Source organism: Condylura cristata, unplaced genomic scaffold (genome assembly GCF_000260355.1).
Source record: "Condylura cristata isolate star-nosed mole 26May11 unplaced genomic scaffold, ConCri1.0 scaffold00009, whole genome shotgun sequence".
NCBI classification, from domain to species: Eukaryota; Metazoa; Chordata; class Mammalia; order Eulipotyphla; family Talpidae; genus Condylura; species Condylura cristata.
This window is the reverse complement of record NW_004567110.1, coordinates 43145863-43173332: the sequence shown is the minus strand read 5'-3', so window position 1 is coordinate 43173332 and position 27470 is coordinate 43145863. Positions and strand designations below refer to the sequence as shown.

Genomic DNA, 27470 nt, shown 5'->3' with positions numbered 1-27470 from the left:
ATATATGATTCTGACTATGCTTATAAAAGAGAATGCTTAAAATACCATTGAATTTGTGAATACACTTGAGTGCCTATAATATGCCAGGCTGTCTTGAGTGCTTAATTTTGTATTTAGTTGCTTAGTTTTCACAAAACCATTGTGAGAGAAATAAACATCTATATTTGAAAAATTGGGAAAATTGAAAAATCAGGACAAGATAGTCTGTTCTAGCTATCTGCAGGTAGTTCTGCTCTAAAATTTATGTGTTTAACAGCGAGGCTATTTTACCTTGCCTTTGTTTATTAGTTATGAGATTTATTGTTATTTTTGCAAGACTTCATAATAGCATCTTCTAAAGAAAACACATAGACCTTATTATACTGCTTTTTGTTAACAGGATCTTCCTTTCCTGCTTTTTGTCAACAGGAACTTTCCTTTCCTGCCAAAGGCATTTGCTCTCTCCAGGAGGAACTCTAGGTATCCTGGGAAATTGCTGCCTTTATACTTGAACAACCTTTTATTCCTTCTCTGAAAATGATGATAATTTTCAATCAACATTACTCATTGTTCACTGACTCATTGTTCAGTGACTCATGTTAGATTGTTTTCCCTAAAACATACCCAATTGCACCTCTTTGGTGACTTTTGCACTCTAGAAGGTTTCCGGTCTGCAAACACCCCCACATCTTGCAGACTCTGTTTAGCAGCTTTCTCAGCTGCGAAACTACACTTCCCAGTGATCTTTTCGTTCCCCTGAACTCATCTTTCCTGACTCCCAGAGGCGTCGCGGAAAAACTAACGACGGTTTGCTGTGGCTCTGTGGGTGGGAGAAATAAAGAGCGGACAGTGGAGTCCCTTCCCGTTTGTGCACACTGAAATGGCTCAGAGGCAGGACAAGCAGAGAGAGGACGTTCCCTTGATGGCGGAAGGAAAGTCAGACTCGGAGGTTAAGCTCATTCTGTACCACTGGACGCATTCTTTCAGCTCTCAAAAGGTAAAGGCCTCTGCAGGGGCGGGCAAGGCGCATCGGATTTCAGCACCCGGACAGCTCCCTCTGGGTCTCATCTGGGACTATGGGCCCACCCACCCAGAAACAGGCCTTTTTTGTCCCCTGGGCCTTGGAGAGTGAGGCAGTGAAGCACCTTCCTGCAACCATCTGATCTACAGTGTCTTTGATTCTTTCTCGTTCAGGTTTTCTTCAAAAAGGCCTAACCTCTTACCATTTCAGCTTTGTGTGTGTGTGTGACCCTTAATCATATTTAAGTCACAACAAAAGTAGTGGTAATAAAGGAGGATGGCTAAAGAATTAATATAGCCAGAAAAAATTTCATTACTTATTACCTTTTCTAATTTGGAAGAGTAAGATGCTAGAATATATCTCACTTGTTAATTCCAGCAATAGAGAAAGTTAAAAAGAATGTTGAAAGAAAGCTGCTTAGTGTTACCCAGGGATGTCCTTTAATTGAAAGCTTACATGCTTTGTAGTAACCAGTGTGACCTCTTTCAGGTGCGCTTGGTAATTGCTGAAAAGGCATTGAAGTGCGAGGAACATGATGTAAGTCTGCCCTTGAGTGAACACAATGAACCTTGGTTTATGCGTTTGAACTCAACTGGAGAAGTGCCTGTCCTTATCCACGGGGAAAACATTATTTGTGAGGCCACTCAGATCATTGATTATCTTGAACAGACTTTCCTGGATGGTAATGTTAAGGCTATTTGTGATTTTTTTTGGATTTACTTTCAACACACTATGTGTCCCCTACCCTTCCTCACCTCCCTTCCTTTGTCCTTCATGTCTTCTTCCTCCCTTTTCCATCTTGGTGATGATGGTTTAGTGATTAAAAAAAAAACTTTTCCATTTCCATAAGCACACAAATATAAAATAGGTCAATAACAAATTTTGTATAAGCTGGTGTAATTCTGTATAAAAAAAACTTCATGTAAATTACAAATTTTAGTGTTGGAACTTTCAAATTCACTTGAGAGGTTAGGTGTGCCCTAACCTCTCAGTCATATGCAGTGTTGTAAGTCAGTGTTACTTCAATAAATTATATATAAATATATATATTTACATAAGTACATATATTACATATTTACAAATTGTGGTTTACATTGACAATTTATTAGTCTTGAAGTCAAGATTCTAATATTGAATCTAAAATACAATATGAGAATCAGTTTCAGAAAATGGCTCCACCTTAAAGACAGGAGGGAAAATGGGACTAAGTCATAGGCAAAGTAGATTAGAATGTTGGTGCCCTTGTATATAGTTTGACTGTCATGTCTTTTATAAGGAATTGTAGGATTAAGCTTATATATTGCTCTTAATAATTATTTATTGACAATCTATTTTGTCAGTCACTTTATAATTTCTGTTCTATTCAGTCTTCAAGTGAATCTATCTAAATCAGGCATGGTAGACTTTCTAATTCCCATTTTGCATATAAGGAAAGAAAAACAGGGGTTGCTTAGGGTAATGTAGTTATTTATGTCAGAGTAGGGTTGGTATGCAGGTTTTTCAGACTTGTAAGAGTATGATGCTAGAAAATATCTCACTTGTTAATTCCAGCAACAGAAACAGTTAAAAAGAATATTGAAAGATCAGTAGTGTATAGAAGCAAGTCTGAAAGACTTGCATACTACACGGATTGTCTTCCAAGGTCATTGCCACTTATTCATTGTTTAACTTGTTTCTAATAACAGACCTTTGAGGTGAACTCTTGATTTACTAATCTTCCCAAGATTACACAAATATATACTGGCAGAAATGAGGGCAGAACTAAGGGCTTTCAGCTGAGTACTGTTTTGAAGAACAAGTAGCATGAGATACAACTTATTCTCCATTTACCAGTAGTTACGCTTATGTTTACTGGGCAGGATCAAACCAGAATATAACCCTAAATTACTGGAATCTGAGTAAGGCAATTACTAGATCAAAAAATCTCTGAGGTAGTTCAAAGGAAAATAGACCTAAATGGGCAGGAAACCACAGGGAGTTAGTTTAGAAAAGACTACCCATGTTCTTAGTCCAAGTGTTTAATTTGCTAGGATTCTGATTGGAAGTTTAAACAGAGGTGGCCTTTGATGTAAAAAACAAAGATTTTAATGAAATTCTTTCTCCTTCACCATTACTTGCTAACCTTATAAACCTATATACTAGGGCTATGTTGAAATTGGGGGCTAATTGAATTTTTTTTTTCAACCATAAGCTTTTTGGAAATGGAAAGTCTGTTAAATGAGGGTTTGTTATTTCTTGGAAGAAGTTATTATAATAATAATGGGAATATAACAAATTGATAGTATAAGAATTCCATTAATCTGCATTTAAAAATATTTCTAATTTTCAATAGAAAATGCCTGTCTTGTTATTACCCTTTGAATACTACCATTCTCCTACCCCTTTCCTTTTCTCCCTTGTCTTTTTCACTTTTTATATTGTGTCTCCTAAGAAATTCACTCTTAGAAAATGATATTTAAAACACAGTAATCATTATCATGTTTATCTAAAAGTTCCTAGGCTTTTTTTCCTTTGACTATAAACAAAGTTTATACATTCTTTTCCTGCTAAAGTGATGCTTATTAAGGGAAATACTAGGTTCTTGTTATTTTGTTTTTTTACATTGACATATCATTGATTTATAGAACTACCTAAGTTACAGAAGTATAGCCATACACATTGATAAGTGTATGTCATAAAGGCACCCCCCACCAAAGATCTAGTAGGGTTCTTTCTCTTAATTACTCTTTACTGAATTAGAGGAAAAGGCAGTGTGTGCTAAATGTTGAGATGATAATATGGAAATTAAGGACTTTCCTTCTGGTTATACCAATAGAGCAAATGAGCAATCAAGAATCCTAGCTCTTGCTCTGAAGCTGTCATTAACCTGTTGTACATTCTTGATGACTTTTGTCTTTCTGGATATGGTTTTATCAGTTGCAGAGATAAAGCAGACCAAATCATTTCTTATCTCACTTTCTCTCTTTTCCAAGAGACTAGTTATTCAATTGGAAAGGTGGGTGACCTGGTTTGCTAATAAGTTATCAATAAAATCTAGTAATAGTATTAAAGGCCTGTGTGTCACCAGTTGTTTCAGAAGTGTCCATCTATTCAGAACATGGTATATCTGAGCTGCCTGGAACGTGAACATTTTTTGTCTAATTAAGCATTGAAATTTGAGGAGCACTGGTAAATTAGAATGTTAACAAGTGAATGGGTTTCATGAAATATATAGTTGCCTACAATTATACTAGGAAACTTTAAGTATATCCAATCATTTAATGAACAGCATAGTGAACTGGTATCTCTTTTGTTGTCATTTGCTCTTTGTAACCCTTTATGAAGCTATCAGCTGGTTATTGTACTAAAAATGATGACTTGCTGACATGTAGACCTTTCTCAACCATACTGCATAGTCATTAGTTACACATTTACAAATTAAGCTTATGCAATGAGTTCATTAAGTAAGTGGTAGTTTTGGGGGATTAATTTGAAAACCAAGGCAGTCCTTTATGAGATTTTGCCTAAAGAAGTGATTATCGAAGTTGGGTGATTGCTATCTTTTATTTCCTTGAAAGCAGTTATATGCAACACTGGTGAGACTTCAGTGATATTTCTGAGATTAGACTAGATCAAAGGAAGCATTTAGTCTTCAGCTATGGTAGCTCAATCAAGGCCTGTCTCAGAGGTATTGTTTCATATGTTATTTCAGTTGCTGCTAAATGGTCAGTGTTAAATGGTCAAGGTCCTGGGACATTTCAAAGACCCCAAGTCATTAGAAGTTTACTAGTCAGCAAAGACAATTTCATTATTTAAACTTAATAAGCCAAGCCTCTCTGTAATACATGCATGTGCTATTATTACTACTCAGCTGCTTTTTTTTTTTTTTTAAAGATTTATTTATTCGTACAGAACTGGGGTACAGGCCAGAGATGCGGAGGGTGAGAGGATTCACCAGAGACAGAGTGGGGAGCAGAACAGGCAGATCGAGGAAGTACACTGCTGAGGGGAGCAGCGGGCGGGTCAGGAGAGGTCTGCCACACCATGTGGTCGCCTCCGGGGCAGGCGGGAATCGAACTCATGCGGAGGTGGCTTTAGCTTCTCAGTGCGGTGCTTTAACCCGCTGCGCCACCAGGGAGGGCCACTACTCAGCTGCTTTTTAATGAAAGTGACACCTTTTTCTTTCTGGGCATGCAGTGAATAGTTACATTAATGCAACCATTGATTAACTTAGATGAGGTATGAGAATAAGCAATGCTGTGATACTCAAGAACAGCGGATGTGCCAGAGGGAATAGAAACACACTAATATGAATTTGAAAATACAGATATTTCTTATACAGTTCATAGCCTCTCCTGTCACTGAATTTTAATTTAGCTACTAGATAATGCAAAGTGCATGTGAAGTAACTACAAAATACTAGATCATATACTATTTATTACTGCCAAAAAAACTCAGAGGTAACCAAGAATTAAGGATGTCATATGATAAATACTGTATTTTGGTAATTTACTATATTTTATAATAGTTCCAGGTAATCATGTCCCATGTTTTATATCTATGTATTATTTACAGTATTCTTAGGACTTAGAATTTGATTAAGTATTCAACATATTCTGCTGTGATGTTAAAATATCACATATAAATCTGACTAGGAAATATATAGTTTTATCAATACATTTGGAAAGTCAATTATATTTTATTTTAAAAGGACATTATTCTGGAAGTCATTGTTACATTAACAACCTCTTATGTAAGTTATAGTTAAGGTTCATAGTAAATAACTTTGTGTATCAATAACAAGGCACTTGGTAGAGCTGAATAACCTTACATGCTTCCTAGCACAGCTCCTGAAATTGTAGTCACAGTTTCTACCTCAATGTGGAGAAAATAAAGTATATGTTAGGGAAATTAAAATTAATCTTTAAAAGTCATGATTCTGTGAAAAATAGTGGCTTTAAAAAGTAAGGCTTTTTGGTTTTACTCTGATTTGTCCAACTTTAGTGGATCGATGGGGCCATTAAAATACAGAGGCTCTAGTTGTATATTATGTGTGTTCAAAAACAGCAACAAACGATAAGGGGATTCCCCTCCCCCCCACTTAAGAATGCTTTGGTTAAGTCTAAGCATTAAATTAAAAATTGTTAAACATTCGAGATATAAAATTTACTGAAAATAGTGTTGCTGATTTGGTTTTGTCTCAAAAAGAATTTCAGAAGAAAGCATATAGTGAACATAAATACTCTGACAGTGAGTTTCTTCTTAACTGTGTTCAGATTTGATCTTTCTAGTTTGTCATCATTATCTTCTAGTTCAGGCCATAACTTAGTTGTTTACCATTGTTATGTTTTTAATAGCCTGGTATAGGTTTAGATGAAGGATATGATTTTGTTCAGCTATATGATACATATTATCTGTATATGAATATAATCACTAAATGATTTAAGTAAAATGCAAAAACCAAAGGGGGAGTGTTAGAAGTCTCCTGTGCTTTCATTGAGCTGATTTGGAAGACCTGCAAAGTAGTTCAAACAGCCCTGGGGGATATCTTTCTTGAAAACAAAGCTCAATCATACATCGTTTACCTGCCATTGCTGGGGAAAGCAGGTAGTCGGAGTGAAGAATTTAGGAAAATAATGGAAGCTTATGTTTTTAAATTCTTAAGTTCATTTTATTTTTTGCTCTTGGGGAAACCAAATGTAATTTTAAAAAGTGGATCAGGGCCATTATAACTCTTCCAAGCTTTTTGGGGACTTGCCATGTATGTACTCATTAAATGGCTGCATAATGCCTTTATTATTTTTTTCTGATTAAAGGAAAAGTCTCTGCTTTTCTCTCACAGTTGTTTGTCACATCTCTCTGCTTTATATGTTTCTAATTTTCTGCCTGAATTTAGGTGTAACATAGAACCCGCCCTGTCCCCTACTCAGTTCTCCTAGGAAATTAGGTTTTGTGCCAAGTTGGTGTTTTTACTTTTATTTAGTCTTTCAGTCTAGTCACTAATCCTGCCTTACACTACAGCAGCACTGCAGACTAGGGAATCTTCTCATTACCTTCTTCCTTAAGGCCCCTGACTCCTGGCCTGCCCCTGTAGGCCTTCTATTGCTCTTCCACTTCTGATTGTGGTAGAATACCAAGAGGAGATTTTGAGTTTTCAGTATCAGAAAGCACTTGCTTTCTGAAAGATTGGAAAATAAAATAAAATTAGAGTGAGAGGATAGATTCCCCTGTAAAGTTTGAAGGACATTCCCAGTTGTTTTTGAAAAACTCCTTTTCCAGAGGCAGTGAAGATAACTGTGCTCTGGTGTGAAGAGAGTGACAGCACACTGCATGTGTGGCAACAGATGGGACATTTTTGAAGAAAAATGAGCCTGGGAGAGAATTTGGGTTCACTGGATATTTAACATACTACCTGACAAAGTATCTTAGGAGATAGCTATATAGCAATGGTGTGCTGAGTAGAAGAAAATTATTTTCATGGATTTAAACATTTGCCAGTCCTCCCTAGTGGTGCAGTGGGTTAGGGCACAGCACTGCAAGCTAGCTGCAGCTGCTTCAGTGTGAGTTTGATCTCAGGCCCTGGAGGTGACCCAGTTGGTGCAGCAGACCTCTCCTCACTCAACCACTGCTCCCCTCAGCAGTGTACTTCATCCATCTGCCTATTCTGTTCCCCACTCTGTCTCTGGTGAATCCTCTTATCGCACCTGCTACTCTGGCCTTTACCCCAATCTGTATGCATAAACAAATCTTAAAAAAAAAAAATAAACGTTTGCCCTCCTTTGAAGAATTCAGGTTTGGCCTGATGGAACTCCCCAAGAATGCAATTAGATGATTTTCCTGCTCTTACTCACTTTCCAGAAAGGAAGTAGTTTGCCTTTCTGATACAAGCCCCTGGCCTGATACCATAAAGCAATCAGAGACAGTAGCCATAAACCGAGTGATTGGCTGGCATTTAAAATTTTCATAACATTGTATTTATTAACCTAAGGTTCTGAGACCCTTTGAACAGTGGTTCTTAACCTTTTTTTTTATTTCAGGGCCCCTTCATATTAAAATTAAGGATACTCTGAGAATTTTATTTATGTGTGTTGTATCTATTTTTTAAACCATTTTTAAAATTAAAACAGAAAAATCTAAAACACAAGAATACACAAACACACATCCCATTAACTATCAGCATGATGGAGTTATAGTGTGCTGTTTAGCACCTGGAAATCTCCCAAAGGAGTGAGAATACAAGTGACAAAGCAATTTGCACCTTAGTGTTATTCTAAAAATAGCTTTGAGTTTGTGGATTCCCTGGGAATATGTTAAGGCTACCCAGTGACCGTCAGAATACATATAGAGACCTGCGAATAGAATGCTAAAGCATCTCAGAGGGCAAAAAGTTTATCTTTATTGTCATTAATCTCCAACAGAAATTTATGAATTTATGTTTTCCTTTCCTTTTTTTCTTTTTTTAAAACTTATTTATTTATGCATACAGAACTGGGGTACAGGCCAAAGGTGCAGAGAGGGCTTTGTTAGAGAATTCACCAGAGACAGAATGGGGAGCAGAACAGGCAGATTGACTGAAATACACTGTTGAGGGGAGTTATGGCTGGGTCAGGAGAGGTCTGCCACGCCATGTGGGTCACCCCCTGGTGGGGGATCTAACTCATGATGCAGTGGCTGTGATAACTTCATAGTGCTATGCTTTAACCTATTGTGCCACCAGGGAGGGCCCATTTTCCTTTTATTTCTAATAGGAACAATGCACAGCAATATGAAAAGTGCCTGTGACTTTTTTTTATTACCAGAAACCACAGATATATTCCTAGCATATCAAGTTATTGTAGGTATATTAAAGTAGCAGTTATGTTCACAACTACATTGATGATGGTAGTTATTAGACCTGCTTACTTACACTTAGTAGAAATTGTGTTGTACTTGGGTAAAACTAGTGGACAGTAAATAGCTGATGTTTCATTCTTGGTTATTCTTTCACAGTCTCAGAGTTGAACTCCCCAAAAGGGAACTAAATATTTACCTATTGGTGTGAAGAATAATCTTTGTCCTTTTTTTCTAAGAGAGTCAGAAATAACCTATTGACTAAATATCTCGTTCTACTTGGTCTGGCATTATGAAATGAGACTGAAATGCTCTGTTGATAACAGAATTGTCATCATCTATGAATGAGCATGGGATACTCAAAAGGATTCTAAATTAAATATATATATTCCAAACTAAAACAAAACAAAACAAAACAAAAAAAGAATAAGGTTAAGATGGTTCTTTTCACTTACTGGAATAAGTTTGTTGGCATTTTCCAGGGGCAGTTTGAGAATCAGAAGTAGAAAGTTATTAGGAAGGGATGAAACCCTGACATTTAGGTCACACTTATTCTTCTTGGAGAGTCTCTAAAAAATAAACTATTTCAAGATGGTATGTGATAAAAGAGCCTGCATTAGGAGTTAGATGACATTAGTTCTTGTTCTGTCTCTAGCTATGGAATCTTGGGAGAACTTGTTGGCTTCTGTAACTCAATGTTCTCATTAATTGCTAAGATGGTTCTCTAGCTCAAGTAACCTATAATTAGAAGCTTGGGAGTATATCCATTAACTGATTTATTAACTAAATTTTACTGAAAACCTACTATAAACCAAACATTACATTACCCGCTGGGTATTCAACAGAGACCAGAATATGGTCTCTTCCCTCAAGAAATCTCTATTTAAGACAGCAAATGAAGATCTATACAGATCCTATTTCCCAGAGATAAAATATTAGGTATTCCCTGTGCATGCCATGGAAACTGAAAATCATATGCATACAGTATCAAAAGGATCAATCTTGATATTTGTTGGAGTCTAGAAGATAATGTCCCTGCTTATCTTCCCTAAGAAGCTATCATTCATTTAACTAGCCTTCATCAAGGGCTTAAAAATTTGGAGGTACTATATGCTCGATGCTAGAACATTGGTTTCATGGCCTGAAGGGATTCATAGGATGAGAAGATATAATTAAAGTGATAAGACTATAATGGAGTATGTACAAGGCATTTTGCCTGTGTAGCACAGAGCACTTCTGATCCAGTCAGATATTGGCAGTTGTAGGAAGCCAGAGAATGCTCCGTGGAGGAGGTGCTTATTATACCTGGCCCTTGAAAGTTAAATAGCAATTTGCAAGGTAGAGAAGCTAGAGAAAACCATTGTGATTATGGTTTTGGATCTGGACTGGTACATCAGGAAATTTCAAAGTTTGAATTTTTGGGTGGAGAGACAATCTGAAATGCTCTGATATAGGTTAATGATGAGGGGGTTTTTGTGTTTGCATTTGATATAATATCTTGTTTGTAACGTTTCCTTCTTGTGTATCTATGTGTGCATTTTAGAAAAAACACCCAGGTTAATGCCTGACCAGGGAAGCATGTATTACCCACGGGTCCAGCATTATCGAGAGCTGCTGGACTCCTTGCCAATGGATGCTTATACACATGGCTGCATTTTACATCCCGAGTTAACAGTGGACTCCATGATCCCAGCTTATGCAACAACAAGGATTCGCAGTATGTAAAAACTTTAAAGATCTGCAGTTAAGTTTCTTTCAGTTCATTTCTGAGACATAGCACATCTCCTGTTCACTGAGCAAATACTGGGATTAGAGTCATAAAATTTGCTTCATGGGTGTCCATGTTGTAGATCAGGCCTTTACTAGTCTGCTTAATCTGGCTTAACTCTTCAGCTGAATAGTCACTGTCTATAGCACTTGAGTTTGAGGGCCAAGCTTGGATAAGCCTTAGAGAAACAGCCTGTGGCAAAATGCATAGATGAACTGGGAATCAGGAAAGCTGGACTCTGTTGGCAATTATGGGTATCTGCGTTCACATTTTTTAATATAACCTTTATTTTGAAATATGTTTTTTTCTTTATTGAGGTAACAGTATGACACTGTATATGATTTACCTATTAGGGGAATAGGTTCACACTTGGCCTTAATTTTTGTTTTACTACCCAAGGGAGCAGGACTGCAGGGTATCGAACCACTAGTCCTCTTCAAATTCAGATTAGAGATATTACTGAGTTGAGTGGTGATATCCAGTTCTCTCCTTTCCTCCTGTCCTGGCAGAGTAGGGCCAGTCTTTAAGACATGGAGCAGAAGGATGTGTACTTGATGATACAGGTAATTTAGGGTGAGGGATGGTGGCTGTGATTGGACTTTGAGTCAGTTTTACAAGGAACAGTACAGATTTAAAAATAGAAACTCTGTACATCATACTTCATTTTATATTATTTTTCTTTTTTTTGATACCTTTCCTCCTCTCCTCTCTTCCCTCCTCTTCTCCATTTTTCTTCTTGCCTCTCCCCTTTCTTTTATTCCTCCTTTTGCTCTTCATAATTATTCTGATTACAATTCTGTTACTGAGAGTTGCTAATTTTCTTAAATAAGGTTTCCCCCTTAACTTCCTATAAAGGTTTATTGCAGAAAACCTGACATGTATTGAAAGGTAGAACAGGCGTCCTGCACTGAGCACATGGGTGTGCTGGGCTTTGCTCTAAGTATTTCCTGTGGTGCTTCCAATTCCCTGCTACCCATGTGGCAGGTGCTCTGGGAGATCCATTGAAAGGTGGGGGAACTGAGGCATGGAGAGGATCTGTCCAAGGCAGAGCAGGGCATGAACCCCACAGCTCATATCATCATTTCCCCTCTAGTTTTTAGCATAAAAAGATGGAAATAATTTTCTGTTTCAAAAATAATTTTATCATCAGGCCAAATTGGTAACACAGAGTCTGAGCTAAAAAAACTTGCTGAAGAAAACCCAGATTTACAAGAGGCATACCTTGCCAAGCAGAAGCGACTTAAAGTAAGTAAAGCAGGCTGTGTTCAGTTGACATCATTTGCATTAAGTTGTTGTGTGTTTTTGTAATTACTGCTGTTTCTAGAACGTGTTCTATCAGATATTCAAGTCATCAGTGTACATTAGCTTTGACTGTTGTTCTGCTTTAGAAAGAATTTTCTTTATTAGATTTGATGCTCCAACCTAAAAATGGTCACTTAAGAAGCAGATTTTCTGCTTGATGGTTGTTCAAGGAAAGTTGTAAATTACAAAAGCAGGTTAATACAATATTCTAGGTACCTGTGATTTCAGGCATGGCCACTTTAAGGCCTACCTAGCCCTGCCTAAGATTGTTTTCCTCCCAAGGAGGATGACTTTGCTTTATCAGTGATATTCTTTTTCTTTCTGTCAATTCTTTCCCTGAGGGTCAACAACATAGTTTCTCACATGAAAACTGTGAGAAACATCAATATTTCTAACCTTCTCCCACCTGCCATTTTTCTTTGCCATATTTTAGTTAAATGATCTTCTCAAAAGTAATGCCTGCACACACAGCAAGCTCCTTATTTTTATGCACTCTCTCACTCACTGCATTTGTTTTTTTCTCTCATCCTTTCCACTATCTAAGATCATTTACTCTGCTGAAATACCATTCTTTTGTTGGATGACAGGAGTTTCTCTGTGCTTTTATTTTTTGCCCTCCCTGGCCATCTGGTCCCACAACAGTAGCCAGGGTGCAGTGAGGCTGGGCCCTCTGGTGATTTTTTCCCCCAACACTATCTTTATTTAAGCAACTTAACTCTATTTTTTCCCCTTTTTGTTTAAAATAAAGTTTCTAACTCTATAAGCATTTACATCTGTTTTGCTCTTCACAGACTTTTTTTTACAGGCTTAAATAACCCATTTAGTTATTTTTGTTAATTAGTCAAAGCTGCTTGACCATGACAATATAAAATATTTGAAGAAGATACTTGATGAATTGGAGAAAGTCTTGGATCAGGTTGAAACTGAATTGCAAAGAAGAAACGAAGAAACCCCAGGTAGGTTCTCAATTGTATTCTTTTTCTGTTTGCCTTAACACCAGAAACATTTAGAGAAATAGTCTTAGATGTGTAAAAAAATGTTCTGTAGCCCATGTTTCCTTTCTTTTTTTCATTATTCACAAACAGTTAAATATGATAACAAGAATATTTAACTCAGCAAAATCCAGGTCTAACTGTAACTCTGCATCGATATGACCTATGAGTGGTGAAGGATTTTTCTAAAAATCTTAAATCATGATTACAAGTTTCCTATGTAGCTGTTTGAAAAATCTGTAATTATGGTAGTTAGTTTGCTTGACTAACCTGGGTAACTGAATGCTTGCTCTGATATTTCACTTAGGGAGATAACCCCCAAACTAAAGCATGTATATGTGTGCAGGCTGACTGGCGAGTAAGCCTGGATTATACTTATCATCTGACTTCATGTAAGGCCAGGTGGGCCTACATGAACCATGTGCACTATTACAGTTGACAACAGAGTAAAAGACCATTCTGTGTGAAACTTGTTTTACAGTAGAAACTCTCTTCTTTAAATAAACAACTAAGAGCAGCAATCAGAGTGACATATCAGGAACAGCTTCATGGATTTCCCTAAATCACACTTGCCATTTTCCTAGACCAGAAGGAAATATCCTTTAGCTCCTGAGCCCAGAGGCTCACAAGTCCTCAGTGTCCTTTACAACAATAGATGTGCTGTGAGTCACCTAGAGACCTGAGATGACTGATACCTAGACTTGGGATACATTTGTGTAGACCTTGATTTTTTTTAACATAAAATTAATCACTCAATGTGACTTTAAGAAAATATACCGTGACCTTAATTTTTTGGTATTCTCACATTTGCCCTAAAAAAAAAAATAAAAAGGCAGCCAAAAGATAGATGAGACCACAGACAGCCATGAATCCCTCTGAATGGTGCTAGTCCATCACTGACTATTCTATGTCCCTTTCTCTGATTAGAAGAGGGACGCCAGCCTTGGCTCTGTGGAGAAGCCTTCACCTTGGCAGATGTCTCTCTTGCTGTCACATTGCATCGGCTGAAGTTCCTGGGGTTTGCAAGGAGAAATTGGGGAAATGGAAAGCGACCCAATTTGGAGACCTATTATGAGCGTGTCTTGAAGAGAAAAACATTTAATAAGGTTTTAGGACATGTCAACAATATATTAATCTCTGCAGTGCTGCCAACAGCATTCCGGGTGGCCAAGAAAAGGGCCCCAAAAGTTCTTGGCACCACCCTTGTGGTTGGTTTGCTCGCAGGAATGGGTTATTTTGCCTTTATGCTTTTCAGAAAGAGACTTGGCAACATGATATTAGCACTTAGACCCAGGCCCAGTTATTTCTAGGTTTGTAGGGACCTAGGGGTGGCAACTTATCCAGCCCTTCAGCAAGACCCTGTGTACTCTCCTGGCTCAGTGAAGAATGATCCTGGGCAACTAGTAACACACATAATTTATTTTCCTCATTGGGTAGTTTATGTGGGGAGAGGAGGCAATGAAAATGTTTTTCTGAGCTGGTAATTTTGAGATGACTTATTTGCCAATCTGAAGTAATCCATCATTAAAACTTGTGTGCAAGGTCAAGATATATAAATAATGTCAGATAGAGAGCAAAGTTTTAGCTCAGAATGTCAGCTAAAGTTCTGAATTATTTTTTGGAGAAGTTATTATGAGTAGACTGTAGTAATAACCTGTGATTGCCCATTGCTCTTCCATTCAACATCTGAATGTGCTGAGAGTTGAATAGTTGGTGGTGTTTCCCTGGGGTTCAGCCACCATTTTTGTTAGACATCATAGAGATCAGACAGCAGTAGAGTACAGCAGTACTTCATACTATCTAGCTGCTAGTTTTAGGCAGAACTAAGGGAGATAAAGGAAAAGAGGAGGGAGGGAGGGAGAATGAAGCCTCTAATAGTGAAGAGCCATCAAATACAACATCCAGGTGTCTCCAGTGCCACTGATGGCACCTGGCTCCTTGGTAAGCATAACATTTAACGACATACAGTCCCTTCCTCACATCCATCCTTCTTTTGTTGAGAATTTTTGGGAAAAGGGGACCAGAGAGTTACTGGTGGGGGTGGGTAATACGTTAGAAAGAATCCCAGGCTTTACATTTACAGCAACTCATTTGACCTTAGTCAAATGCTGATAAACCCCACTCATTGATTTAGTGCATTAGTTGCTTATATCTGTATATGAGATGCTCACTGGAACATGACAGCCTGGCATTTACCTGAAACCAAAGGGATATTTAAAAAAAATGTGGTTCCTTCCCCCGCAACCCCCAACTTTCCTCCAATTTGATGGTACCTGTGGCAAATGTTTCCTATGGACAGTTGTCTTCAGTGACTGGGGGGAGGGCCACATCCCTTTTATGCGCACAACTGGCATGTAGATGAATGTCCTAGCTACTCACTAGCACAGTAAATAACTGGGTAATAGATATTTTGATGGTCCTGGGCTAAACAGGCTCATGTGGGAGGCTCATGTGCAAAAACTCTTATCCTGGGCTTGCATCTATTTTTGATCATCAAGAAAGCCTCTAAGATTACAGAGAATCTTAGTCTTAGCCATGGGCATTTGTTTTATAGGATCAAATAATTGTATAGATGCTGACGCCCCCCTGTATTCATTCAGGTCTGTCTCGGCTTTCTGGGGTGGGAGACTCATTCCATCTGTAATGAGTGTATCCATGAGCAATCACAAAACTTTATCACACAGTACGTGCTTAGGAAAAATGTTTCATGGTGACATGGAAGATAGATTTCTCAAGGCCAAAAGGTCTTAAGAATAGTTTCAGGTCTCTGGTGGAGAATACAGAGAAAGCTGAGCTAAGGTTCCAGTGAACAACGCTTGCTTTGGATTAACTCAGATTGACTGCAAAATAGCTAAAGAATGTGCTGACTTTTTCACTAATAGGAAACCGTCTTACCTAGGAAACAGTACATTTTTGATGGTAAAATGATTCTATGACTCCCTTAATTATCCAGTTGTTTTAGAAAATTTTGATCAACTGGATGTTCCCTGTTTACAAAAATTAAAATCTCCAGAATAGAATCATTCCAACAACAATTAGTAGGAGAGCAGCATTTGTTTTAATTTTACACCACTAGTGACCACTAGATGTCGCTGTTCATCTAGGAGTTTGATATTGGGCCTCAGGTTCAACAATTCTTGTGCGCTATCTCAAGTGATGATAAATTTAATGACCTTAGTTCTTGAAATGAGGGTATCTTAATCTGATCATCTTTAAAAAAGCTCGAGGCATATGTAATATTGATTTCTAATGCTTTGGAAATTATGACTGCCACACAATGTCAAGTAAGAGAGCTGAATGTATACTTTTACCAAAATAGGCACTTTTCCTTTGCATGATTATTGATAACTGGCTAACGTGCTTCTCACTTTCAAAATTTGTATGAATGTCATGTAGAAAAATGCTTGAGATACTAAGTTACATTGTCTATGTCTTAATACATAGGTTTTATCTTATTGTTACTGTAATTCCACTCTCCTTAATTGCTGATATTATAAATTAATGTATTATAAAATTGCTTATTTGATTTTTTAGTAATTATTGGTATGACACCAGAGTTGTAGAATTTTTTGATGTTGCTGAATGTAATAAATATATCAAGATTATCTGTCTGTAAGATCTATAAAGGTAATTGGAGAATAAATATGAACTCTAAAAGCACTAATTTTGTAATTTTTTGAGAAAACAGTTGTATTTTTTGTTAAAAAAAATCAAAGCATAATTAGAGGGAATAAAATAAGCAGAGATTAGATATCCCAAGTATTTAGCTATAGAATGCCATATTTTCCTTATAAATATCACTGAGTCAAGACTTAGATGTATACAATTTTACAGTGTACGGTAGGTTAAGGGATAATATACTAATACTGTCCAATAGGGAGTTCTAATGCAGCATCCACCTCACAGGTGATAATATGAAAATGATAAGCATGAAGAAAATACTTCTTTCAAATAGCTTTTTGTCACATGTTTATTCAAATATACTTATGCTATTTGTGTAAAGTTTTGATATAGCTAATTCTCTTTCTTTTATTGAGATTTGTGCTATGAATATTAAAATTGCCATCTAACCTTCATTAGTTTAGCCACTAATTTCTGTTCTATCAAATGGAAACTGACTATTTTGTATTACAGGGCAATTTCAGTGATAATCTAACTGTCCTTATTTTCTGAGTTTGTAAACAAACAAACAAAAAAACCCAGCATTATTAAATACCCATAGAAAGTCAAGTGAATATATAACTTCATAGTTGCTCATGAAAGATAATCCCACCATGGTAAAGACACAAAAGTCAAGTTAATGCCATAAACAGGTTCATATTTGGGTATGACCTTCATTTTGTTTATGCCAAATATTTGGCCTATCTTTATCTTTCCTACTTATTCATATTGAATGTCTTTATTTTCTATTCATAATTTCCCAGAACACTTATATTTTACAGGTAGTATGGTAGATTCCAACCCAAGTAAGGAAGTACAGAGTGAGGCTACTAGTTTTAACTGTGTATTGCATTATAAAATGAAGAGAGGGAGAGTGAAAGTGAACTTATTCACGTATTAAAAAGTTGGCATAGGCCATCCTTGGTGGTGCAGCAGGTTAAAGCACAGCACTAAGAAGCTAAAGCCACTTCAGCATGAGTTCGATCCCCAACCTTGAGGTGATCCGCATGGCATGGCAGACCTCTCCTGACCCACCTCCTGCTCCCCTCAGCAGTGTGCTTTCTTGATCTGTCTGCTCTGCTCCCCACTCTGTGGTGAATCCTCTCACTGCCCCTGCACCTCTGGCCTGTGAACCCCAGTTCTATATGCATAAATAAATATTAAAGAAAAAAGTTAGCACAGTGATGAAAACAACATTGGTAATACCTGTGTCTGAATTGAGCCTGAATTTTGTTTTAGGACTAAAACAAAGCTTTTAGGAAGATTTGTGGGTAAGAAGGCAGTGGGGTAGTGTAGGCTCTGAGTTACAAGACCAAAGGCCATCTGGAGCTGGAGAACAAATATGCGGAAGAGGAACCTTGAAAATCTTGTGATCTAACTAGGGTGGTATAGATGATCAATGGTAACTTATTATAACACTCCTTTGGGAAGGCTATGTGTTTTCTGATTTCAAACCTTTCACTTATTACTTGTTTCCTTGATTTAAAATGTGCTGTCATGAATCTTCCTTACTAGGAGAAGCCAACAGTTGGTTGAAAATGAAGATGTTAATGAAATGTAATGCAAATAGTTATGTTCATGTCAACAATATTATTTATATCTATATGAGTTAATAAATTCCTAATCAAAAGGGTAATTCTACAGGTATATGGCCAATATGTATAAGATAGCTTTTTTACTTTTAGCTCATTAAACTTTTTTGAATTAAAAAATCTGACATTCAACAAAATCGCCCATAAAATTACATAACTCATAATTAAAATATGATGATGATATAGTTCCTACATTTATTAAGATTTTACTTATCAAGGTCAATGCTTGAAAGAAAGGACACATTTTCATTAAGAAAGGATATGAACTAAAAATTACTAGAACTAGCAGCAACTTGGCTATTCTGTAAAAATGGCCACAAATTCTTCACATTTCTTCACTAACAGCCTTGTAATGTGATGCTACAAATCTTCCCATGAAGAAAAGGCATATACAAAGCTTGACTACATTGGGCATACCAGGTACATGAGAACTCGTGTAGTGAAGAAAGTCACAGAAGTAAGGACCATGATTAAACTCATGTTAGACTAATGTTTCTCAGTATTGCACTATGGATATCTTGGTTAGAGAATTCTTGTGTACAACTATGTTATGTGTTACAGGATGTTTAATAACAGCCTCTATCTGTTAAATGCCAGTAGTTCCATGTTGTAACCAAAAAAAAAATCTTCAGATATTGCCACATGCCATCTGCATTGATTTGTAATATATGTAGAAGTAAATGGATAACTAAAAATCACACAAGTTGAAAGTGATGGTAAATAGGGTGATACTATCATAATGCTACTAAGTCTATAAAATATGAAGTGTGAAGAGATGTCATGTGAAGTGTGAAAAAGGAAGTGGTGTTAAGTGTAAAGTGTGAAGCTATATAATTTTTATTTGAAATAGACTGTGATAAGTTAAAAATAACCTATCCAAGAAGAACACTAAACATTAATTTAAGAAAGGAGCTCAGACAATAGATGAAACAGAAATAAAATAGCAATGGAAGAAACAACAAGATTAAAAAAAAAATGGAAGAGATGAAAACAAATTCCATTTGCTGCTGCCATAGTAGATAAGTTTAAATACACACTAGCAATAATTATATAAAACATTAACTACATAAATGTAAAACGTCCAAAATGAAGGCAGAGATTGCTAGATTGCATAACCATGCAACAGCACTATCTACAATAGTTAAGACAAGGAAACAATAAAGTGCCCATTAAAGGAAGCCAGGATAAAGATATACCACATTTGCTATTTGTGACAACAGGATGGAACTTGAGTTGATTATACTCAGCCAAATAAATAAGAAAGACAAATGTCAGGCGATTTCACTTATTTCCAGGATATAAAGAGTAAAAGCAAAGAAACTATCAAGTAAAAACAACGCTTAAATTCTGACAAAACGGTGGTTACCAGAGAGGAAAGGGTGGAGAATGGGAGGAACATATAGGAGGAAGGTTGATTGTCCATTGGTGGGTGGCTGTTAGAACTTTGCAATGGGTGTGGTATGGTGTCATACATTTAAAGATCTGGAATTTGTACCCAACAATTTGTACAGTGTGGTTATGAAGCAGTGAGATAGGATATCTCTCTTCCTGTCCCATCAGATAAGCATTCCTATATATCTCATTGAATGAGTTTGTCTTCTTGCATTCTACGGAAAAAGGAAGGGCATTCCTAAGAGGCTAATAAGGAAGTTTAACATCTAAGGAAGTTAAACATCAGGCGTTCGTTAACAAAGTGTGCTGGTGCTCACCTGAGGAAATCTTTGTATGCCAGCATCAAAAGGACATGCTGACTCTTGCCCAACTCCCTTTTGTTTGACTCATTTGTAAAAATACTCCTGCCCTCTGCCAGAGAGCAGTAAGGTGGTCTTTTAGACAAGAGTCTGCTGCCTACCTCAATTCGTTCACAAATTAAACTATTTCTCTTCAAACTCCGTTTCCTTTTATTGGCCAAAGGAAACTGAGGCTGACATTCACCATCAGTTAAACCAGTGTTACCTCTAAGTATTCAGTACAGAAGTCTATGCATGGATTAAAGATACATTTCAAATTTAAAATACATGTATATTGACTTAAAAGAGCAGAAAATGATAATCCAGGCAAATGGCATAAGAAAGTTGGTGTGGTAATAGTAATATCAGAAAAATTAGACTTTAATATAAAACATATTATAGAAGATAAAGGAACATTTACAAATCACAAGTGCAATACAAATCACATTAAGAATACATAATCATAAATATATATATGTCCAAAAACAAAATCAAAATTCATGAAGCAAAAAAAAAAGATAGGACTATAAAAATAATTGGAGTTTTACACTATTAGTACTTTATCAATTGTAAAAACATTACAATCAGACAAAAATAAGCCTGAGCTCACTATTAACTAACTTGAACTCACTGATATTTATCAAACTGTGTCCAACAATTGCTGAACAATCATTTTTTCAGTGCATTAAACTATATCTCCTCAAATTCTCTTTCCTTTTATTTGCTGAGGGAAACTGAAGCTGGTGTTTAATATCAGTTAAACCAATATTACCTCAAAATATTCAGTACTCAAGTTTACACATGTACTACAGTACATATGGAATGGTCATCAACGTACATACTAAACTATGAACTAAATTTCAATACATTTCCAAAGATTTGTACACTAGAGAGTGTATTTTCTGACTATAACATGACTTCTAAATCAGAAGTCAATACTATTTTAAGAAAAATTTCAGACATTTGGAAGTTAAAGACATGTCTAAAGTAAATTATGGCTTAAAGATGAAATCATAAAGAATAAAAGTACAACCCATCAAAATTTATGGGATACAGCACAGACAATATTTAAAGAGAAATGTATTGCTTAAAGTCCTATAATAGAAGAGGAGGAAGTCTTAAAAATTATAATTAAGTTTCTACCTAATGAGACAGTGAAGAGGAATTTAAATACAAAAGAAGGAAAATAATAAAATCAGTGTTTGAAGTTCATGGTTTAGAATAAAAAAAACAAAGCTCAAAATTCATTCTTTGAAAAATTAATAAAATCAGTAAGTCCCAACAGAAGAAATTGGGAAACAGTGGTAAATACAAATGACCAAAATTACAAGTGAAAAAGGATTATCATATATTAATGCTTTTAAATAGGAAAATAAAATATTGGGAACAAATTGTGCCAATAAATTAGGCAACGAGATGCAATGAACATATCTTTTGTGAAACACAACTTACAAAAAGTGACTCAGGAGGAAGTGAAAAATTAAATAGTCATGTTTGTAATTACAACACACACACACACAAACCAAAATGGTTCCATCATTAAATTCTATCATACACAAAGAAAGAGTATCAGTCATAGCTCCTTCATAAAATAGAGAAGGGAATGCTTCCCAAGTTATTTTATGTGATCAGTGTAACACTGATATAAAAATCTGATAAATATTTATGAGAGAAGAAATCAAAGACAATTATGGACTAAATGTTTGTGTCTCCCTCTCATCCCCTGCCCATTCATATATTGAAACTCTTCCTCCCTGATATGATATTAGGAAGTAGGGTCCTTGGGAAGTAATAAGGGTTAAAGGTGGTCATAGGGAATAACCTTCATGAATGGGATTACTGCTCTTATAACAATGGCCTGAGAGAGCTCCTTTGTCATTTCTGACATGTGAGACAGCAGTGAGAAATCAGTCACCAATGAGTAAATGAGCCCTCACTAGATATTACATTTGCTAGTAACTTGATTTTGGACTTTCCAACTTTCAGAACTGTAAGCAATAAATTTCTGTTGCTTATTAATCCCCTTGCCTATGGTATTTTGCTATAGCAGCTCCAGATGGGTAAGAGAGAAATGAGTACTGAGAAATGGGGTACTGCAGGAACAAACAGCTAAAAATGTGGAAGCAACTCTGAAACTGGGTAATGAGCAGAAGCTGAAAGAATTTTGAAGTACACAATTGGAAAAGCCTACTGTACCATCAAAAGACAGCTTAAGGTAGTAATGGTGGGAGCTAAAAAGAGGAGAGTTACAGGAATCCTCAATCTTTCTAATCCAGAACTGGGCTAGGAGTGTGGTTGGTAAAGGACATTCAGATGAGCCTTCAGATGGAAATAAGGAATGTATTGTTGCACAATGAAGGAAAGAACCATATTTGTTAGAGAATGAATTGTGGTCTGATTTCTGTGGAAGGTAGAACTTGTGAGCAGTAAAATAGAATATTTGGCTGGGGAAATTTCTATGTAGAATTAAAGGTAAATGTTGACTTCTCTTGATTGCTTATCATAGATGGTAAGATGAGAGAAGTGACTTGATGGGATAATTAATCAGAAAGGAAGCAGATTTTAAAGATTTAGAGAATTCTCAACCTACCCACATTTAAAGAAATAAGAAAGACTGTTTAGAAGGAAATTCAAGGCTGTGGCCATTGATCCCTTGAATAAAAAAATTGGTGTAGCTTAAATAAGTGCCAAAGATTGGAATAATTGCTGAGTACCATGCTTTCCTCAGCATATGCATCACAGACTCTGAGAAAGGAATATTCTTTTTTCTTATCAAATGATGTGTGTAGCCCCCTGATACTGATAAAAATGCAAAATTCAGACTTTTCAGCAAGTGATGTTGGAATACTGGGGTCTTTATATGCAAAAAAGAACTGTGATTGAAATCTCACACAAATACGAAAAATCAACTCAAAGTAGATCACAGACATAAGTGTAAAACCAGGAATTCCAAAACTTCTAGAAGAAAAATATAGCAGAACATATCTGTGACTTTGTATCACACAATTTATAGAAAAAAAATGATAAACTGAACTTCACCTAAATAAAGAACTCCTGCTATTTAAAAGATAATGTTATTAGAAGACAAGCCACAAGCTGAGAAAAATGTCCTATCTGATAAAGATATATTTCAATCCCAAATATACGAGAATTTTAAATAAGAAAACTAGTCAATCAGACAAAAAATTGGTAAAAGATTGGAAATCACATTTTAACAGTTAAGTGGATGACCGAAAACACATGGAAAGGTATTTATCAGGTTTTTTTTTTGGTGAATTGCAATTAAAACCATAGTGATACACTACCACATACTAATATCTAAAATTAATAACTAATCATATCAGGTGATGGTGAGAATTGGAGCACCTGGAAGTCTCAAATACTGCTGGTGGCATTTTAAAAATTTGGGAGTTTAGGGCTCTCCATGGTGTCACAACCGGTTAAAGCCAGCACTGTTAAGGCAGCTGCAGCCACTGCATCATAAGTGGGATCTCTGGCCAGGGAGGTGACCCACATGGCATAGCACTCTCCTGCTCCCCTCAGCAGTGTGTTTCAGTCCATCTGCCTGTTCTGCTCCCCACTCTGTCTCTGGTGAATCCTCTCACCAACCCTGCACCTCTTGCCTGTACCCCAGTTCTATATGCATAAATAAATAATTTTTTTTGCCAATTAAAAAAAAAACAATCTACCTACCATATGACCCAATCATTCAATTAAGTATTCATTCCATGCAATGAAACGTACATGAGTATTTATAACATGAGTATTTCTAACAGTATTTATAATAGCTCCAAACTGGAAATGACTCAGACACTCCACTGATACTTGGACAAACATAGCTCATCACACGTACCACAATAAAAAGGAACTATGGAGGCATGCAGAAATTGGATGGATATAAAAATATTTATGTTGAAAGAACCAGATGAAAAGCTTACTGCCTAAATGGGTTCATTTTACAGAATTATAGAAAATACAAACTAATCTACAGATGGGCTCAATGTCCCTCTAAACTGGATTAAACTTTACAGAGTTTTCTTCCTGACCATGGGGTCCTGGCCTCCCTTCTACTACAGCATTTACTTTAGAAAACATGCAATTATACATTTTTATGATCCGTCTTCCCCGATCTACTTGTCAGGTTTACAACCCAAGAATCTCTCTCAAGGACTATGGTGCCATTCCTTTGAAATACAGCCAAAAATACAATAGAGAGTAGGAGCTTAACTTTAATAAGTATCAATTATCAAACATAGAAACACAGATGGTCTAATCACATTGACAAGCTTGGTGCCATCTTCCCCTATACCTGTGTAATTGTTTAACCCTAGATTTGGTATAAAAATATGAGAAACATGCCCTCCCTGGTGGCGCAGTGGGTAAAAGCACAGCACTAAGAAGCTAAAGCCACTGCAGCATGAGTTCAATTCCCGCCTCCCCCGGAGGTGACCACATGGCGCGACAGACTTCTCCTGACCCGCCCACTGCTCTCCTCAGCAGTGTACTTCATTGATCTGCCTATTCTGCTCCCCACTCTGTCTCTGGTGAATCCTCTCACCACCCTGCACCTCTGGCCTGTACCCCATTTCTGTATGTATAAATAAGTAAATCTTAAAAAAAAATATATGAGAAACAATCTGATTTGGCATAAAAATATGAGAAACAATCTGATTTATCAGGAAGAATTAATAAACATTATGGCACACTCATAATACTATTTAGTTATTAAAAGAATAAATGGATTATCAAAAGCAAACTGAATGTTAACATTTGTATATTATTATGTGTGATTCCTTTTGTGTAAAGATGTATGTGTGAACATTAAAAATTTGAAACCAAAACTAGTAATAGTGGTTGACTCTGGGATTGTGAAGGGATATGTGAAGAGAGGTCTTGAAGGGCTTACTCTGTCTTAGCTATTTCACAATAGCTTGCTTCTCTTTGACAGCTCCATCTGTTTTCTCTTTCATGTCCTCTAATGTGGTGACTATGCTAGGATATACATTAACAACCAAATGATTGGTCATTTTCTATTATTTCCCGGTTTTCAAAATAGTGGGTTGCTTTCTTGTATTATCCTTCAAAGATGAACAAAGAAGGGTCTCTGGGTAATATCGATATTAGGGTCTGAAACATTTTTCACATTTCAATCCACTGCCTTTATTATCTCCCAGCACTCAAATTGTCCTATCATTAGATAAAGAAAGACTATGAAGCTGGCTCTTGAGTTCTTCTGCTCATGATACAATTTGATAGTTTCCTTGATTTCTGGTATGATAAAGTGCTTAAAGTGCATATTTCATATTTCCTGCCTCAGATTTTGAGTCACCATTTTTGTGAATGAGGAATAAGGATTAGTCACTGCTATTGTGCTGATTTTTTTCTTAGATATTTTCAATAGGAAGAATTTGATATGTTCTAAAAACACCTTTAATAGTGAAAAGTTATTAGGACTTAATTTCTAACTAATACATTTATTAGATACCTTGGAAATTTAAAAAAAAGGATACAGAAAATACTATATATGGTGATCAGTAAATTTACAATTTAATTTTGAATAACACGCTTGGAATTAATCCCTGAATCACCATCTTTTTTCATTGGTGGGGCCTGCTGCAGAGGTGGATATCAGTATTGGGTGCAGATGACTACACTAAGTATTGGCACTTAAAATTACTAATTTAAGAAAATAATTAATGAGGAGAAAATGGCAGGCTTGAGTTTTTATTGTTACTAATAAAAACTAGATGAAATTTTAACACATTTTCTTGTTTAAAATTTTACAATTTTTTTTTGAGAATGTATCTGACTGGGAACTTGAATTATTCAATGGAGAATTTTTAGATTACTAATTCTACATTTTATTACTTTCTATTTGTAATTTTATCTTCCAAGTAGGAAGATAATATTTTTACTGCCAGTTGAATTAAAAATTTAGAAGTCATGGAATCTGAATTACATTTAAGCTAATAACTTGAACTTCTTCCTCAATTACTTTACAAAGTGTTAAGAGTTTCAAATACTTTTTATAAACCTGGGTTAAGTCTGTGTCTTTTTAAGATAAAGCTTTTACATTAAGCAAATTTCCACAGAACAGAGCATTTTGCTTCATTGTGTGTTTGCTAACAAATTTTAAACAGTTGCAAATCTGGAACAACCACTCAATCTTAGTTGGTCTCTCCAAAACTGGGTGTGGGAAAATCGTGAATATTAACTCAAATTAGCTTGCTTTGTTAAGTTTCACCAATTTGTAGGTTTCTGATGGCTTTCAATACTGTCAAGGTTAATTTGAAAACCAGACTACACTGGCTTTAGAAATGTCCTGGGTTTGTTCCAAGTATATCTCACTTTCTTAGTACTGTAGGTTAGTTCAAAACTCATCTCTAGAAATCTCATTTCTTTTTTCTCTTGGGAGAGAATTATTTGGCAGTATTTTGAGGACTGGAACCAATTTCAAAAGTTTTAGATTTAATAATCTGTTATTGAATTATTATAAAAATTTCCATTTTTAATTTTAAAAGGTTGTTGTTAGCAGAAGAGAATTTAACACAATTTATTACTCATGACAGAAATCCTTTCATTTCCAATCTCTTCTTCAATGGATTTGGGACTTAATCAACCCTTTAATTACATCCTTGGACTATCATGACCTGTACCCTTTTTAATTTCTCCATGATTGGAAGAAGTTACTTTTTCTCTTAGTTTGTCAGCTTACTAGTTTTTTACTTGTACCTCTTGAAGATTCACTTCACCTTTGAGAAGCCTTCCAGTTAAAAATCTATGAAATGCCAAAATGGAGAAACATATGCTGACAAATGAAGAAGTTAGAATTTTCTTCAGCTTTCTTAAGGCCAATGTCTTTGTAGTTGGTTGGCTAAGTAGTAAGTTTGTAGGATTGGTGCTGTCACTGGGTACCCATAAATTCAACTTTTTTTTTAAAGATTTATTTGTGCATACAGAATTGGGATACAGGCCAGAGGCTCAGGGGTGGTGAGAGGCTTCACCAGAGACAGAGTGGGGAGCAGAACAGGCAGATCGATGAAGTACACTGCTGAGGGGAGCAGTGGGTGGGTCAGGAGAGGTCTGCCACACCATGTGGTCACCTCCAGGGCAGGCAGGAATCAAACTCATGCGGAAGTGGCTTTTAGCTTTTCAGTGCTGTGCTTTAACCTGCTGCGCCACCAGTGAGGGCCCAACCTATAAATTCAACTTTTAACACCATGCTGCAGATCAGGAAATCTGCCTCTGAAATTCATTCATTTGTCTCTGAGAATTTATCACTTGAGATACAATTCAGACACAGCACAGATAGCTGTTTGCTTTTGAAAACTCTGTTGTTTATTTTTTAAAACAATTTGCTAAATTTACCCCACTAGCAGATGAACTAAGTTAACATTTCCTTCATCAGGAAGATTGTGTATGTTGACACTTCTTATAGCTTCTGGGAAATTACTTCAATGGGGAGAATAACATCTGACAGTAACATACTGTATTACACAATTTCTTTAAATTCTTCTCAGATGGCCCATTTTCAACCACTATGTTTTGTTCCAGAGCCCATGCATGAACAATTTTTATATTTTTCCAAAGTAAGAGTTGTTTTCTTCATGTCTTTTC

General features: G+C 36.2%; 1 protein-coding gene across 1 annotated transcript; it reads left to right on the top strand.

Annotated features, from left to right (window-relative positions):
• The first annotated feature begins 740 nt into the window (after positions 1 to 740).
• Positions 741 to 16780, top strand: GDAP1 (ganglioside induced differentiation associated protein 1). Its single transcript, XM_004679789.2, has 6 exons — positions 741 to 976; positions 1490 to 1682; positions 10353 to 10526; positions 11728 to 11822; positions 12721 to 12835; positions 13799 to 16780. The coding sequence occupies exons 1-6, from the start codon at positions 860 to 862 to the stop codon at positions 14179 to 14181; spliced, it is 1077 nt and encodes a 358-aa protein (XP_004679846.1). The 5' UTR covers positions 741 to 859; the 3' UTR covers positions 14182 to 16780.
• Positions 16781 to 27470: the final 10690 nt, after the last annotated feature.